At 37.4% G+C, this 15,648-nt stretch overlaps 1 protein-coding gene across 2 annotated transcripts in view; it reads right to left on the bottom strand.

The window, feature by feature from the left end:
* Positions 1–15,648, bottom strand: part of COPG2 (COPI coat complex subunit gamma 2) — a 114,761-nt gene that overhangs the window by 94,724 nt on the left and 4,389 nt on the right. For both annotated transcript variants that reach the window (XM_038556493.1, XM_038556494.1), the window contains one exon: positions 14,758–14,829. In XM_038556493.1, coding sequence (XP_038412421.1) covers positions 14,758–14,829 — 72 coding nt within the window. The remainder of the gene's footprint in view (positions 1–14,757; positions 14,830–15,648) is intronic.

Below are 15,648 nucleotides of genomic sequence, written 5' to 3'. Positions count from 1 at the left end.
AATAACCCCCAGTGCCCGTCACCCATTCACTCCCACCCCCCCATTTAGGTCATTCTTAATAAGATTCTCATCTACCAAAAAAATCCTTTTAAAAATATCTGGATGAGAAAACATTCAGAACACTACTGTTTCCTAAACAGGTAAATGATGCACTGACACAGTGAAAAACATCTAGGTTAAAAAATTTAAATGTAAATTAAAAATTAAAAAATGATATTTTTAAAAAAGATTTTATTTATTTATTAATTCATAGAGATGCAGAGAGAGAGAGAGAGAGAGAGAGAGAGGCAGAGACACAGGCAGAGGGAGAAGCAGGCTCCATGCAGAGAGACATGGGACTCGATCCAGGGTCTCCAGGATCACGCCCTGGGCTGCAGGCGGCGCTAAACCGCTGCGCCACTGGGCTGCCCTAAAAAATGATATTTATACAGAGATCTAAACTTTGACAATGTGAATCCAAAGACAGGTTTCTCCAAGTATTAAAAGCTTATCCTAGAAAGTGTATCTTTAAAATTCTTTAAGTATATGGATGGAGAGACATGCAGACTCTGTATCATCCTCAGTCCAGCATATACAGATGCTTTTCCTTAAAGTGTGTGTGATTGTATAACCAACTTCCATTTTCAATTATCAAGATTTTTATTTGGATATCTGGGTCCAACGTAACTGTTCACTTAATACTAGTAAAGTTTTATCTATGCTCCTACTCACTTGGTCTCTGGTTTATTCATACACTATGGGCACTGGTTCCTCTGGCCTGCCCAGCCTCATTCCCTACCAGCAACTTCACATTTCTTATACATAGTGAAACTCAAATACATCAGTCCAGCTACAGACTCCAAACTGTGAAAGAACTCGGTGGAGACTATTGAGCCCATTAAGGGAAGAGAAGAAAACAGTGAGGATTCTCATGGTGACTGAACAGAGAAAAAAATCACCCCAAGAAAGAGAAAGCCAGTCCAGGTCAGATGAATGGGGCAGATAAGAGCCATATGAAGCTACCAGGAGAAGAAAACAAAAAGAACCAAAACTTCAGAGCTGAAGAAAATTTGCCTCACCCACCCCCAAAATAAAAATCTACCACAAACCAGAAAAAAATTGGAGACACAAAAAATTCAGCTAAAGCACAAAAAATGGGTGTGGGACCCTCAACATTAGTCATCAGAGCAATACATAAAACCATATTTCAGATATTACCTCACATCCACCAAAATGGCTAAAATTAAGAGTGATAATACAAAGTGTTGGCAAAGATATGCAGGTAACCACTGAAATATACTGCCTAAATAAACACAGAAATGCTGAATAAAATAGGAGCAAAAAGTTTAACTATGTAGCCAACGGTAAAATGAAGTGAAATTCATAGACGCCAAAGTAGAAAAGCAAACACCTCATAGCCACAGAAGTACAGGCCCATAGGCCCTACAAGTATCCAAAGTTTAGGAAGGACAAGATTCTAAAAGGTATGTTCTTCAGGCTCAGAGGAAATAATTCTAGATAACTCAGAAATATACCAAGAAATGGAGAGTGAAAGAAAAGTGGTGAACAGTTAGTAAGACAGTATGATGTCTTAGCTGCAGAAGAGACAAACAGATGAATGGAAGAGAATAGACGCTGAGAAATATACCCATATAAATACAGTCAATTGATCTTTGACAAAGGAACAAAGGCAGTACAATGGAGCAGAGATAGTCTCTTTATCAAATGATACTGGAACAACTAGATATCCACATGCAAAAAAAAAAAAAAAATCTAGACACAGACCTTACACTCTCAACAGAAATTAACCCAAAACACATCACAGGCCTAAGTATAAAATGCAGAATTGTAAAGCTCTGAGAAGAAAACATGGGAGAAAACCCAGATGACCTTGGGTATGATGATGACTTTTTAGATAAACCTCAAAAGAGGTACAATCATAAAAGAAATAATGAATAAACCAGCCTTTTTAAATATAGGTTGAAGCAAGGAGGAGCAGAGGGAGAGGAAGAATTTTAAGCAGGCTCTACGCCCAGCATGGAGCTTGATGTAGGGCTAGATCTCACAACCTTGAGATCATGACCTGAGTCAAAATCAAGAGTTGGACACCTAGTCGACTGAGCGAAGAGGCATCCTCTCCACCCCCGCTTTTATGAGAGAGAGAGAGAGAGAGAGAGAGAGAAGCCTTTATTAAAATAAAAACTTCTGGGCAGCCCCGGTAGCCCAGCAGTTTAGCACCACTTTCGGCCCAGGGCCTGGTCCTGGAGACCTGGGATCGAGTCCCATGTCGGGCTCCCTGCGTGGGGCCTGCTTCTTTCTCTGCCTGTGTCTTGCCTCTCTCTCTTTCTCTCTGTCATAAATAAATAAATAAAATCTTAAAAAAAAAAAAAAAAAAAAACTTCTGCTCTGCAAAAGACAATGTCAAGAGGATGAGTAGACAAGCCACAGACTGGGAGAAAATGTTTGTAGAATACATAACTGATACAGGATTGTCACCAAAAATATACAAAAACCTCTTAAAAGTAAAAAATAAGAAAAACAACTTGATTAAAAATGAGCCAAAGACTACTGTAAGACACTTCACTTAAACATGAACAAATGACTATATATGAAAGTCTTAAGTATTGAAGTGTTAGAGTTGTTTATATATTACAGATGCTCCACATCATATGTCATTTGGGAAAGGCAAATTAAAACAAGATACCACTACATTCCCATGAGAATGGCCAAAATCCAGAACACTGACAACACCAAATGCTGACGAGGATGTGGGGCATCAGGAACTCTCAATCATTGTTGGTGGGAATAAAAATGGTACAGCGAACTGGAAAGATGGTTTGGTGATTTCTTACAAAACTAAATATACTCTTCCCATACAATTCAGCAATCATGTTCCTTGGTATTTACCTAAAGGAGTTGAAAACTTATGTCTCACATAAAAACCTGCATACAGACATTTATAGCATTTTTTAAATTTTATTTTTAATTAAAAAAAATGTTTAAAGTAATCTCTTCACCCAACATAGGGCTCAAATTTACAATCCCAAGATCAAGAGTTGTACACTCTACAGATTGAGCCAGCTGGGTGCTCTATAGCAGCTTTATTCATAATTGCCAAAACTTGGAAGCAATCAAGATATCCTTTAGTAGGTGAATAGATAAACTGTGGTACATCCAGGGATCCCTGGGTGGCGCAGCGGTTTGGCGCCTGCCTTTGGCCCAGGGCACGATCCTGGAGACCCGGGATCGAATCCCATATCAGGCTCCCGGTGCATGGAGCCTGCTTCTCCCTCTGCCTGTGTCTCTGTCTCTCTCTCTCTCTCTGGGACTATCATGAGTAAATAAATAAAAATTAAAAAAAAAAAAAAAAAAAAAAAACTGTGGTACATCCAGACAAAAGAGTACTACTCAGCACTAAAAAGAAAATGAACTATCAAGCCGTGAAAAGACATGGAAGAAACTAAATGCATATTACTAAGTGAAAGAAACTGATCTGAAAAAGATACATGCTATATAATTCCAGCTACATGACATTCTAGAAAAGGCAATGCTATGAAGACAGTAAGAGCATCTGTGGTTCCCAGGGTTTGGGGGTTAGATGAGGAATGAATAGATGGAACACAGAAGACTTTTTTGGTCAGTGAAAATACTCTGTGTAATATTTAATGATGGATGCATGTCATTATATATTTGTCCAAATCCACATTATGTCTAACACCAAGAGTGAATATTAACATAAACTATGGACTTTGATTATGGACATGTCAATGTAGGTTTATGAATTCTAACAAATTCATCACTCTGGTAAAGGAGGTTGCTAATGGGGGTGTCTGTATGTGCAGGGAGTACCCAGAAAATCTCTGTACCTTCCTTTTAATTTTGCTGTGAACCTAAAATTTCTCTTAAAAAATAAAGGCTTTCAGGCAGCCACGGTGGCTCAGTGGTTTAGCACCGCCTTCAGCGCAGGGCCTGATCCTGGAGACCCAGGATCGAGTCCCATGTCAGGCTCCCTGCATGGAGCCTGCTTCTCCCTCTGCCTGTGTCTCTGCCTCTCTCTTTCTCTGTGTGTCTCTCATGAATAAATAAATACAATCTTTAAAAAAAATAAAAATAAAAATAAAGGCTTTCTTTAAAAAGTGCTAAGGACATGGATAAATCTCAATGAACAACAACCAAAACAACCCACAAGAAAGGATGTGTTATGATATACATATGTATGTGTGCTTGTGTGTATGCATATGTACACATATATGTTTATATATTCATATACATAAAGATTAAAAGTGTCCTAAGGTTCTCAAATCTTCCACAAACAGGTACAAGATAAAGATGAGTACTAAATTCTGAAAGGCAAATAATCATGTTGCGATTTCTAGGGAAACAACTAAAAGAATTTCCAAGCTATTATCCCAGTAATGTTCTGTTCATTTTTATACAGTCTTTTTTTCTCTCTTGACTTTATTCTGGATAGTTTCTGTCTTCAAGGTTACTGATTTTTTCCCTGTCTCTAATCAGCTTAACCCCATGAGGTCTATTTTTCATTTTATATATGCAAGTTCACATAAATTTTTTTCCCCTTAACTTCTAGAACGTGCATTTGGGTCTCTCTGGATGCCTTGCATTTTGCTCCTCATTCTTATGTCTTTCTATTATATCCTTAGGCATATAGGCTCTATATATAATCGCTATTATGTCACTATCTGCTTCTTCCATCATCCTATCATTTCTGGGTTTGGGTTTATTGATCCATTTTTCTTCTGGTTATGTATAACATTTTCCGGCTTCTTTGCTTACTTGATAATTTTTTATTGGATGGTTTACATTGTTAAGTTTATGTTGTTAGGTGCTTGATTTTGTTGTATTCTTTTACATGGTATTGTACTCTACTCTTCAGATATTATGAATTGTAACAAATTCATCACCAACAAGTTACCTGGACTCAGATTTTTACTTTTGAGGCTTGCTTTTAAGCCTTTTTAAGCTTAAAAGCGTAAAGAATAGGAACTATTCTCAGCCCTGTGTTCTGGTGATTCTTTCTTTGGCATTGGGTAGTTTCCTTTTATGCGTGCACAGATCAATTCTTATCCAAAGATTTAAGGAGAACCCCTTAGCAAATTTCTGAAACTGCCCTCCTTCCTTTCTTCTCTCCCTCTCCCCTGACCTCTTCCCTCTCTAGTACTCTGCCCTACAAATTCGGCTTTCTTGGTTGGCTTCCTGGTATTCTGTTTTCTCAACTCAGAGAGATAACTAGGCTCCTTTTCAGTGTGCCCTTCCTGACCTGATACCTGTAATCAGACTCTGGGCAATAAGCTAATGCAATCCTAGAGCTCACTTTGTTTTTCTTTTTTCTTGAGATCACAATCCTGGGAAACTTGTTAATCTAATGTCTGAAAACTACTGTGTAATATATTTTGTGTGGTTTTCTAGGTGTCTCCAGTAGCAGGGTAAACCTGATCCCTTAACTGCATCGTGGCTAGAAACAGAACAGAACAGAACAGAACAGAACAGATAGATAGATAGATAGATAGATAGATAGATAGATAGATAGATAGATATACACACACACACATATGTATATAGTAAATTTTTATAAACATTCTTTCTGTTCTTCGCTTACATTTAATGTAGATAATAATATATTTGGGTCTATATCTACCATCTTACATGATTTATTTTTGTCCTTCTTGATTGATCTTTCTTTCTTTCTTTCCCTCTTCTATGGCTTGATTTTTCAGTATTCAATTTTTTTTGCAGTTTGGAAGAGAAAAGCAATTAATAGAGAAAAATCAATGAAACAAAAAGCTGGTTATGTGAAGAGATCAATAAAGTTTATAAAGCTCCAGATAAACTTCCCAGGAATAAAAGAGAAAACATACAATTTACCAGTATCAGAATGAAAAAAGGGACAGTACTACAGATCCTACAAACACTAAAAAAAATAAAAGAATATCATGAACAGTTTTTAGGGAAACAAAGTTCAACAACTTCCATGAAATGGACAAATTTCTTGAAAGACACAAACTACCAGAGGTCACTGAAGAAGCTAAATAATCTGACTAGTACCATATCCATTTCTTTTTAATGGAGTCAATTTTCAAAAACCTTCCCTTACAGAAGACAGTTTTGGGGTGCCTGGGTGGCTCAGTTGGTCAAGTGTCTGACTCTTGACGTTGGCTCAGGTCATGATCTCAGGGTTGTGAAATGGAGCCCTTTATTGGCTCCTCAGGTGCTGTATGTGGAGCCTGCTTGAGATTCTCTTTTGCCCTCTCCCTCCATCCCTCCCCTCCCTCTCAAGAAAAAAAAAAAAAAGAAACAGCTTCAATACTGAACTCCATCAAACACTTCAAGAAAAATTAATAATGATTCTACAAAAACTCTTCCAGAAAGCAGAAGAGGAAGAAAGGAAGAAACACTTCTCAATTTGTTCCACAAGGCCAACATTACTCAAATACAAAATCCAGAGAAAAATCTCATAAGAAAAAACTACAGATCAATATATTTCATGACCACAAACTCAAAAATCCTTAAGAAATTTTAACAAACAATAATGAAAGACTTTATATTTTCCAGAAAAAGAAATGAACCTCATCATATTAACATACTGAAAAAGAAAAGCCATTATAATCCAATGGATATAGAAAAATTATTTGACACAATTCACTACCCATTCACACACACACATACACACACACACAAAATCTCAGCAAACTAGGAATAGAATGGAACTTCCTCAACCTGATAAAGGCCATTTATGAAAAACTTATGAGCTAACACCATACTTACTGGTGAAAGACTAAATACCTTCCCCATAAGTCAAGAACAAAACCTGGATGTCCTCTACCATCACTTCTATTTATAGTGTACAACAGTGCAAGAAGACAGTAAGGAAAGATAAACAAATAAAAGGCATACAGATTGAAAAGGAAAAAGTAAATTAAAGTATCTTCCAAAATACTCCTAGCACTAATAAATGAATTTAATAAAATCACAGGAAACAGGTCAATATGCAAAACATCAATTTAATTTCTAGAAACTACTTACAAACAATATAAATACAATAGTATTTTAAAAAATCGTAACTACTTTAGGGATAAATTCACAAAATATGTATAAGACTTGTGTGCTGAAAGCTACAAATACTGCTGACAGAAATTAAAAGGACCTGAATAAGGGGAGAGAACCATATTTGTGGAGCAAAAAACACAATGTTACAATGTTAATTCTCAAACCGATCTTCAGATTCAATGTAATCCCCATCAAAATTTCAACAGATTTTAAAATATAGAATTGGAAGCTGATTCTAAAATTCATATGGAAAAGCAAAGAACCCAGTATACCCAAACTTTTTCCAAAAAGGGGGAAAAAACAAAGAAACACATGCACTACCAGATTTAAAACTTACTACAAAGGTATAGTCATCAAGATAGTGTAATATTGGAAGAAGAATAAAGATATAGATCAATGAAACAAAACAGAATGTTCCAGTGTACCAATGTAACTCAATAACCTCCTCCCTCCTCCATCCATACTGACATGCAACTATTCAGTACCGTTTTTTTTTTCTTTTTTTTTTTTTTCAGTACCATTTGTTGAGAAAACAAAGTAGGAGAAAAAGGAGAAAATGGTGAAAGGAGAAAGCGGAATCCAATCCTTACCCTGTACCGTATGCAAAAATTAATTCAAAATGGATCAAAATGCCTAGAAAAAAGGCATAGGAGAAAATCTTTGTGATGCTGGGTTAGGCAAAGATTTCTATAATACACATCAGAAGCATAATCCACAATAGAAAAAAAAATTGATAAACTGGACTTCCTCAAAATTTAAAACTTCTGTTCTCTGAAAGACTAAAAAATGAAAAAACAAGCCAAAGATGGGAAGAAAATATTTAGGAAATATATCTGATAAAGGACTTGTATCCAGAATACACAAAGACTTTTCAAAACTTATGAAAATATACAACCAAATTATTAAAAATGGGCAAAAAGATATAAACAGATCCTTTAGCATGAAAGATATATACAAAGCAAAAAAAGCACACAAAAAGATGTTTGAGATTATTAGCCATTAGGAAAATTCAAATTAAAACTACAAAGAGATACCACTATATAGCTAGTCAATGGCTAAAATTAAAAAGAAACAAATTTAGGGCGCCTGGGTGGCTCAGTCGGTTACACATCTATCTGCCTTCAGCTCCAGTCATGATCCCGGGGTCCTGGGATCCAACCCCATGTCGAGCTTCCTGCTCAGTAGGGAGCCTGCTTCTCCCTTTCCCTCTGCCTGCCACTCCCCCTGCTTGTGTGCTTGTGCTCTGTCAAATAAATAAATAAAATCTTTTTTAAATAAATAAAAAGAAACAAATTTAAAAAGGCAAAAAAAAGACAATACCAAGAGCTAGCCAGAATGCAGTCACTAGAACTTTCAAACAGCAATGATGGTGGAAATCGAAGAGGGATTGGCAGCTTCTTACAGAGTTAAATATGTGTACACCTTATCATACCACCCAGCAGCAATCTCACTCCTAAGAACTGACCCAAGAGAAATAAAAACTTATGTTTAAAAATTTGGACACAAAAAAATAAAAAATAAATAAAAAATAAAAATTTGGACACGAATGTTTTTAGCCACTTTATTCATAGCCATCAAACCCTGGTAACAAACCAAATATCCTTCAGATTACGTTGAATCTGAAGATCAATTTGAGGAGAATTAACATTGTAATATTGTGTTTTCTGCTCCACAAACATGGTTATCTCCCCTTATTCAGGTCTCTTTAATTTCTGTCAGCAGTATTGTAACTTTCAGCACACAAGTCTTACAGCAAACAGACAAACTGAGGTGCGTCCATAAAATAGAATACTACAATGAAATAAAAAGAAGCAAACCCCTCATGTAAACAATAACATAGACAAAAGTGACTCAAAAGAGTTTATATGGTATGATATCATTTTTATGACCTCCCAGACAAGCAAAACTATGCAGAAAGAAGAGATTAGTGGCTGCCTGGGGCTGAGGATAGTTAGATCATATGTAGAGGCAGGAGGGAATTCTTTGGAGTGATGGAAACATTCTAAATCTTGATTGCAACGGTGATAATAACTACTATATGCATTTGTCAAAAATCATAAAACTATACCCTAAAAAGGACTTTATTCTATGAAAATTATACTTTTTTTTAAGATTTATTTATTTATTCATTCAGAGAGAGCAAGAGAGAGGCAGAGACACAGGCAGAGGGAGAAGCAGGCTCCATGCAGGAAGCCCGACATGGGACTCGATCCGGGGTCTCCAGGATCACACCCCAGGCTGCAGGCAGCACTAAACCGCTGTGCCACCGGGGCTGCCCTTTTTTTTTTTTTTTTTTTAATGGAGAAGACAACAGTACAAGTGAATGAAAATCCAAGCCACATGCTGGAAGGAAATTTTTATAAAACACCTATCTGATAAAGGTCTTGTACCTAGAAAATATAAAGACAACTTATCACTCAATAGGACAAGTGGCATGATTTTTTTTTAAAAAGTAAAAGATTTGAGCTAATACTTCACCAAAGAAGATATACAGATGTCAAATAAGCATATACTTACTTAATACATTCATCATTAAGGAAATGTGAACTCAACAATGCCACTCCTAGATATTAAGCAAAGAAGATAAAAGCAGGTCCACACAAAGACTTCTACTTCAATATTTTTAGTAGCTTTGTCCATAATATGGACATAAGCTGGAAACATCTCAAATATCCATTAATTTGTGAATGGATAAGTAAACTAGACTACCTCCATACAATGCAACACTACTCAGCAATAAAAGTGAGAAACTACTGATACACACAAAAAACTTGGATCAGTCTCAAAGGCCATAAGCTCAGAGAAAGAAACTAGACATAAAAGTCATAATAGCCTACATACTATATGATTAAATTTAAGTGAAATTCTAGAAAATGCAAAACTGTGGTATCAGTAAGTAGATCACTGACTTCTAAGTGCTAGGGGTTGAGACAGGAGTCAGACAATTAAGGGATACAGGGGCATATTCTGGAGTGATGAGAGGCTTCTGTATCCGGAGTGAGGGGACGGTTCTAGGACTCCATACACTGGTCAAAACTCACTGAATCGTACACTTAAAATTGGTGAATTTTATTATACATAAGTTACACTCAGTAAAGCTATTTTTGTAAATACTAAAATAAAAAAAAATTTCCTATAAGTCAACAAGAGAAATATAAATAAGCAAAGAATGTGAACAGACAATTCACAGAGGAAGAAAGTAAATGGCCACTATACATAGGAAGAATTTCAATTTCAGCAATGATCATGAAAATGCAAATTAAGACTACAAAGAGATGCCATTTCACATTCTTCTGAATAGCAAACATTTAGGTCTGATAATAAGAAATTATCAGGAACAAGTAAGGATTTGAAGCAATGTCTGTATAAATTAGTACAAGATCAGTTAAAGATCAACTTGATAAGATCAAATAACTAGCATTATTTAGAAATTCCAGTCGTAGGTATCTATCCCAGAAAAATTCTTAGTATGTGCACAAGACATGTCCATAAGCATTATGTATAACATCATTTGTAATGACAAAGAAGTAGAAGCAACACATATCTACCAATGGGAGAATGGACAAATAAATAGAAATACTGTATACTAACACACTGGGAATACATGTAGCAGCGAAACTGAATAAAGTGGAAGTATGTGTAGCAAGAGAGTAATCTTGAAAACATTGATTTTGAAAACTGCAATAATAATATGATCACATATGTATTTTTAAGATTTATTTACTTGAGAGAAAGAGAGAGAGAATGCGGGGGAGGGGCAGAGGAAGAGGGAGAGAGAATCCTCAAGCAGAATCTGCACTCAGCATGGAGCCTGACACAGGGCTCAATCCCAGGACCCTGAGACCATGACGTGAGCTGAAATCAAGAGTCAGCCACTTAGCCAACTGAGCCAACCAGGTACCCCAATCACTTATATACATATTTTTAAATATTTTATTTATTTATTTGAAAGAGAAAGAGAGTGCACAAGTAGAGGGTGGGGATGGGCAGAGGGAAAGGGATAAGTAGAGTCTCTGTTCAGCAGGGAGCCCAACATGGGGTTCGATCCTAGGACCCTGGGATCATGATCTGAGCAGAAAGGAGACACTTAACCAACTGAGCCACTCAGGTGCCCCCACTTACATTTTTAAATATAAAAATATACACTTAGTGATACAAAAAAATACACTTAGTGATACAAAAAAATAAATATATAAAAAATACACTTAGTGATAATATTTTTATACTAAGTATAGATTATGGATACAAATATATGCAATATATATAGATGTAAACCTTTGTAGGAGGTTACCAATATCAAGATAGTAATTACCCTCTGCTAAAGGACGAAGCTCCACATGCTACCAGCAAAATCCCCACCTCCCTTTCTTACCCCCCAAAAAATACACCCTTAATTCCATATTCTGCCTAAGTGATCATCAAAATGAATCACAGTGTGCTGTACATGGTTATTTTCCTGTCACTACAAACAACCTAAAATACCGTGGTCATTATTCATCACCTGGACACTTTTTGCCATACAGCTGGGAACAGCACTTAATCTATTTTCCATCCTTATCAATTCCCCAACCCTCCACCATGTTTTCTGGCACTTTCATCAGCAAAATCTCTTATATCCTTAACTCTTCTCCTAAAGTCCCCATCTTGTCTCTAATTGAAACCTGGCTCCTCCCTGAGAACCACCCCCTCACAGCCCTCCCATTGGTGGCTGTGTCTCTCCTTCAACCCTCATCCACTAGACCTGAATGTGGGGAAGCTCACTACCTGTTCAAAATCTCTATACTGCCTTTCTCACTGTACCTTGTTCACCCCTAAAAATTTCTGCCTTTAAAGCTTATGCCTTGAGGTTGCATCACCTGCCACCACTCCTGGCTATATATCTAGACCTCTGGTTACTTCCCTTAAAAAAAAAAAAAAAAAAAAATTAGTACCTTGTTCACCATCGCTATCTTCAATATTATCCCAGTAATAATTATGGGTGACTTCAATATTCATCCAGACCATATTTCTAAAACTCTAACCACTGGGTAGAATTGGCCTCTTCTCCAATGGTCCTGTTCTCCTTCCTTCTGCAATCACCCACTTCTACTATCATCCCCAACAATTAACAGTATCATTATTTTCATTTTTCCACTTCCAGGTATTTCTCTCTCTAGCCACCACTCCCAACTCCAGCAGCCCTTTCAGGCCATCAGGATCTACAATCCATCAATTCGATCAACTTTTTACTGTCCCAAACAGTCCCCGTCCTTACTTGCCTCCTAACCAGATTCCATAGTTAATATTTCAGTCACTCAACTTCCTTGCTTTTCCCTCTGCTTACTAACCTGGCAAAACCCTAACCCTGATTAAATCTAATCTCTAACCATTCCACACCGCAACCTGAAGCCTGTAGCAGGAGAAAAACATTCACTCTGCTACCAGGTAATACCTTCAATTCATGACCACTAACTCCAAGGGGTCATTCGTACTGTCCAACAACCTACATTTCCCCAATCCATTTTCTGGAAGACTATTGCATGCATTATTTTCTTAAGACAACCCCTGTGCTAGAGGCTTCTAGTTTGTCCTCATTCTGATTCTTCCCTGCTCTGCATCCTCTTCCCTGTTCCATTGGCCAGCTCTTCTTTCCAGCCGCCAGCCCTCTGAGCAACAGCACTTTGGCCCGCAAACTCACAGAGCCACAGAACCACAAAGAGGCGACAGCCTTCCATAACTTTTATAATAGTCCTTCTCCCTACTCCAGCAGCCTGAAATGCCTGGCTTTCTAGTCTCACTCTTCTAATACATAAACCTATAATAATCACAGTGGTTCTGCCTTCCTGATTGAACTCTGAATTTCTGGTACAGGAAGTGATTAAAGGGAAACAGGACCTTAACAACAGAAATCTGAAATTGCTTCTCTGATTTGATCAAAGGCATTAATGACCCTGTTTCTAGTGGTAAAGAAGAAACTCGTAGTCCATGGCATGCAGAAGCAAAATACTTAAATCATCACCTGCAAAGAAGCATCATTAGGGACCTATAAAAGACAAGGTTTGGGTAACCCAGTAGTTGCTGCCATAGAATATTTTGTAAAAATGTGATATAATGGGGTAGTTGCTACTAAGAACACTGGAGAACTTAGTAAAAGAAATGAATACGGAGTTTTAAATTTACAGCTCAATGTCTGGGTAACGGACTAGAAGTCTTCCATAACACCATAATAAAAAGCCTGTGTCATGTGGACGCAAGGCTGTGAATTCTGAAAAGCAAACCCTCCATGTGGCTGAAAGACAATGAAAATTCCATAGACACCCTGTGGAGCATCTTGGATTAAAGGGAGACCTTGGGATTGGGAAGGACTGGGACCCTGAAAATTGGGATGGGGATATACAGGCAGATTCTGATGAAACTGAGTACCTTAAACCCTCTAAATTCCCCAAGCCTCCTCTGAAAGTAGAAGCAGCTCTTCATTCTCTAAGGAAATCAGTCTCCCTTTGCCTCAAGAATGTGTTATAGCCTCACCAAGACAGTTGCCCTACGAGAGATTGCAGAGTTCCTGAGATCGACCCCGGAAGCTTATCATTATCCAAACATATAACTACACACAAATCCTAGAAGTTCCTGGGGGTTGGGCACAAAACGTGGCCTGTGAAGATATGTGGTACATACCAAAAATACTGCAAGATTTGGACAATTTATGTCAACAGAAAGCTGAGAAGTCTATCTCCCAGAACTCCCTTCCCTGTAGGTTCTGAGCTAGAGCTGGGCAAAAGAGAAACGCACCGCATTTAGAAAACAGAAGTAGGGTGCCTGGGTAGCTCAGTAGTTGAGTATCTGCCTTTGGGTCAGGTTGTGATCCTGGGGGCCTGGGAGCAAGTCCCACAAGGGATCCCTGCAGGGAGCCTGCTTCTCCCTCTGCCTATGTCCCTGCCTCTCTCTGTCTCTCTCATGAAGAAATAAATTAAATTAAAAAAGAGAGAAAAAAAAAAAAAAGAGAGAAAACAGAAGTAAAGCAGCAGCCATTATGTTCTGAAAGTCAGGGTGTCTTAAGGCAGTGAGAAATAAATGCAGAGGTGCTGGCAGCTTTAGTTTGTCCTTACTCTTCTTTTTTCCTACTCCATGTCCTCTTTCCCACTCTGCATCTGACTGTTCTTCTCACCAGCCAGCCCTGCTAACAGCAACCCCAGGCCCACCAGAAACTTGACTAGGAACTTAGAGATGTGGTAGCTACGTCCACTGACTTCCACACCAGTCCACTTTCACAATGGCATGCCACAAGCTGGATATGAACAGCTTTTATGACTGCATGAGATCTGTGAAGGAACAGCTTTGTGCTGTTATCTGTCAATCTTTCATATTCATACAGACTTTAATGAACACTTAAAAATTTTATGAAGACAGGGATCCCTGGGTGGCGCAGCGGTTTAGCGCCTGCCTTTGGCCCAGGGCGCGATCCTGGAGACCCGGGATCGAATCCCACATCGGGCTCCCGGTGCATGGAGCCTGCTTCTCCCTCTGCCTGTGTCTCTGCCTCTCTCTCTCTCTCTCTCTCTCTCTGTGACTATCATAAATAAATAAAAATTTTAAAAAAAATTTTATGAAGACAAATAATGTTTATATAATTTTAAATATTTCAAGCAACCTTTTCTAATTTGGAACATTCTTAAGTTCCCCAAGGTAAAATAATAAAAGGAGCTTTTCCAGTCTAAAAGAATAAAATATACTTACATCATTAGATTGAAACAATCTAGTCATTGCAAAGAAGGCTTCTGTGGCTTCCATAGTTCCAAAGTGTTCCCCCTAGGGAAAATTTAAACAATTTCTTAAACTTAAAAAAAAAAAAAAACAAAAGTATATTAAGGACTTTCTCTTTATTTCTGCAAAAATCTTTTAGAACTTGACAAGAAAATTCTTTGTAAACATTCTGCCTCTAAGCTATTTTTCTGGTTTTTAATTTATAAACCTGCATGGCCATTTTGTCCACTCCTTATTTGAAATAATTCAGTATCACACACCATGTTATAAAAAGCTCTGGAATAGTAGTCTCTAACCTTTTAGCAGGTAGAGAACCACAATTTACAAAGAGGTAGAAAGTAGTAGCAAGTTGAGTTCCTAATCAGAATGGCATGTTATTACTACACTGCATACAAGCAGAGATCACACCTTTTATATTCCTATAATCTAATGCCCAGCACAAAGCCTGACATACTGTAGTACAACAAATATTACGTTGTGAAGAACTATATATTACAAATCCAAAAAACAAAAACAAAGGGACCAACTGAAAGGGCACGAACCAGATTAGTTATATAAAAGCAAGGCTTTGGAAGATACCTTGGATCAGAACTTTAATATATTTAAATAAATCACCTGAGGATCTTGCCAAAGTACAGAATCTTGCTTCAGTAGCTCTGGGTGAAGCCTAAAATTTTGCATTTCTAACTCGCTCCCGGTGATACAAATGCTGCTGGTCTCGGAATGCCATTTTTTTAAGTAGCAAGATGTTAGATAACCTATTTCACTCACAGTCAAAAAATTCCAGATTACAGACCACCTGAGGCCATTTAATATTTCAAATTTCAAATATTTTCAAATATTTCAAAACAAAACATTTCAATA

This window comes from Canis lupus, chromosome 14, assembly GCF_011100685.1.
Source record: "Canis lupus familiaris isolate Mischka breed German Shepherd chromosome 14, alternate assembly UU_Cfam_GSD_1.0, whole genome shotgun sequence".
NCBI lineage: Eukaryota > Metazoa > Chordata > Mammalia > Carnivora > Canidae > Canis > Canis lupus.
The sequence above is the reverse complement of the archived record's forward strand: the minus strand, read 5'-3'. Positions and strand labels throughout refer to the sequence as shown.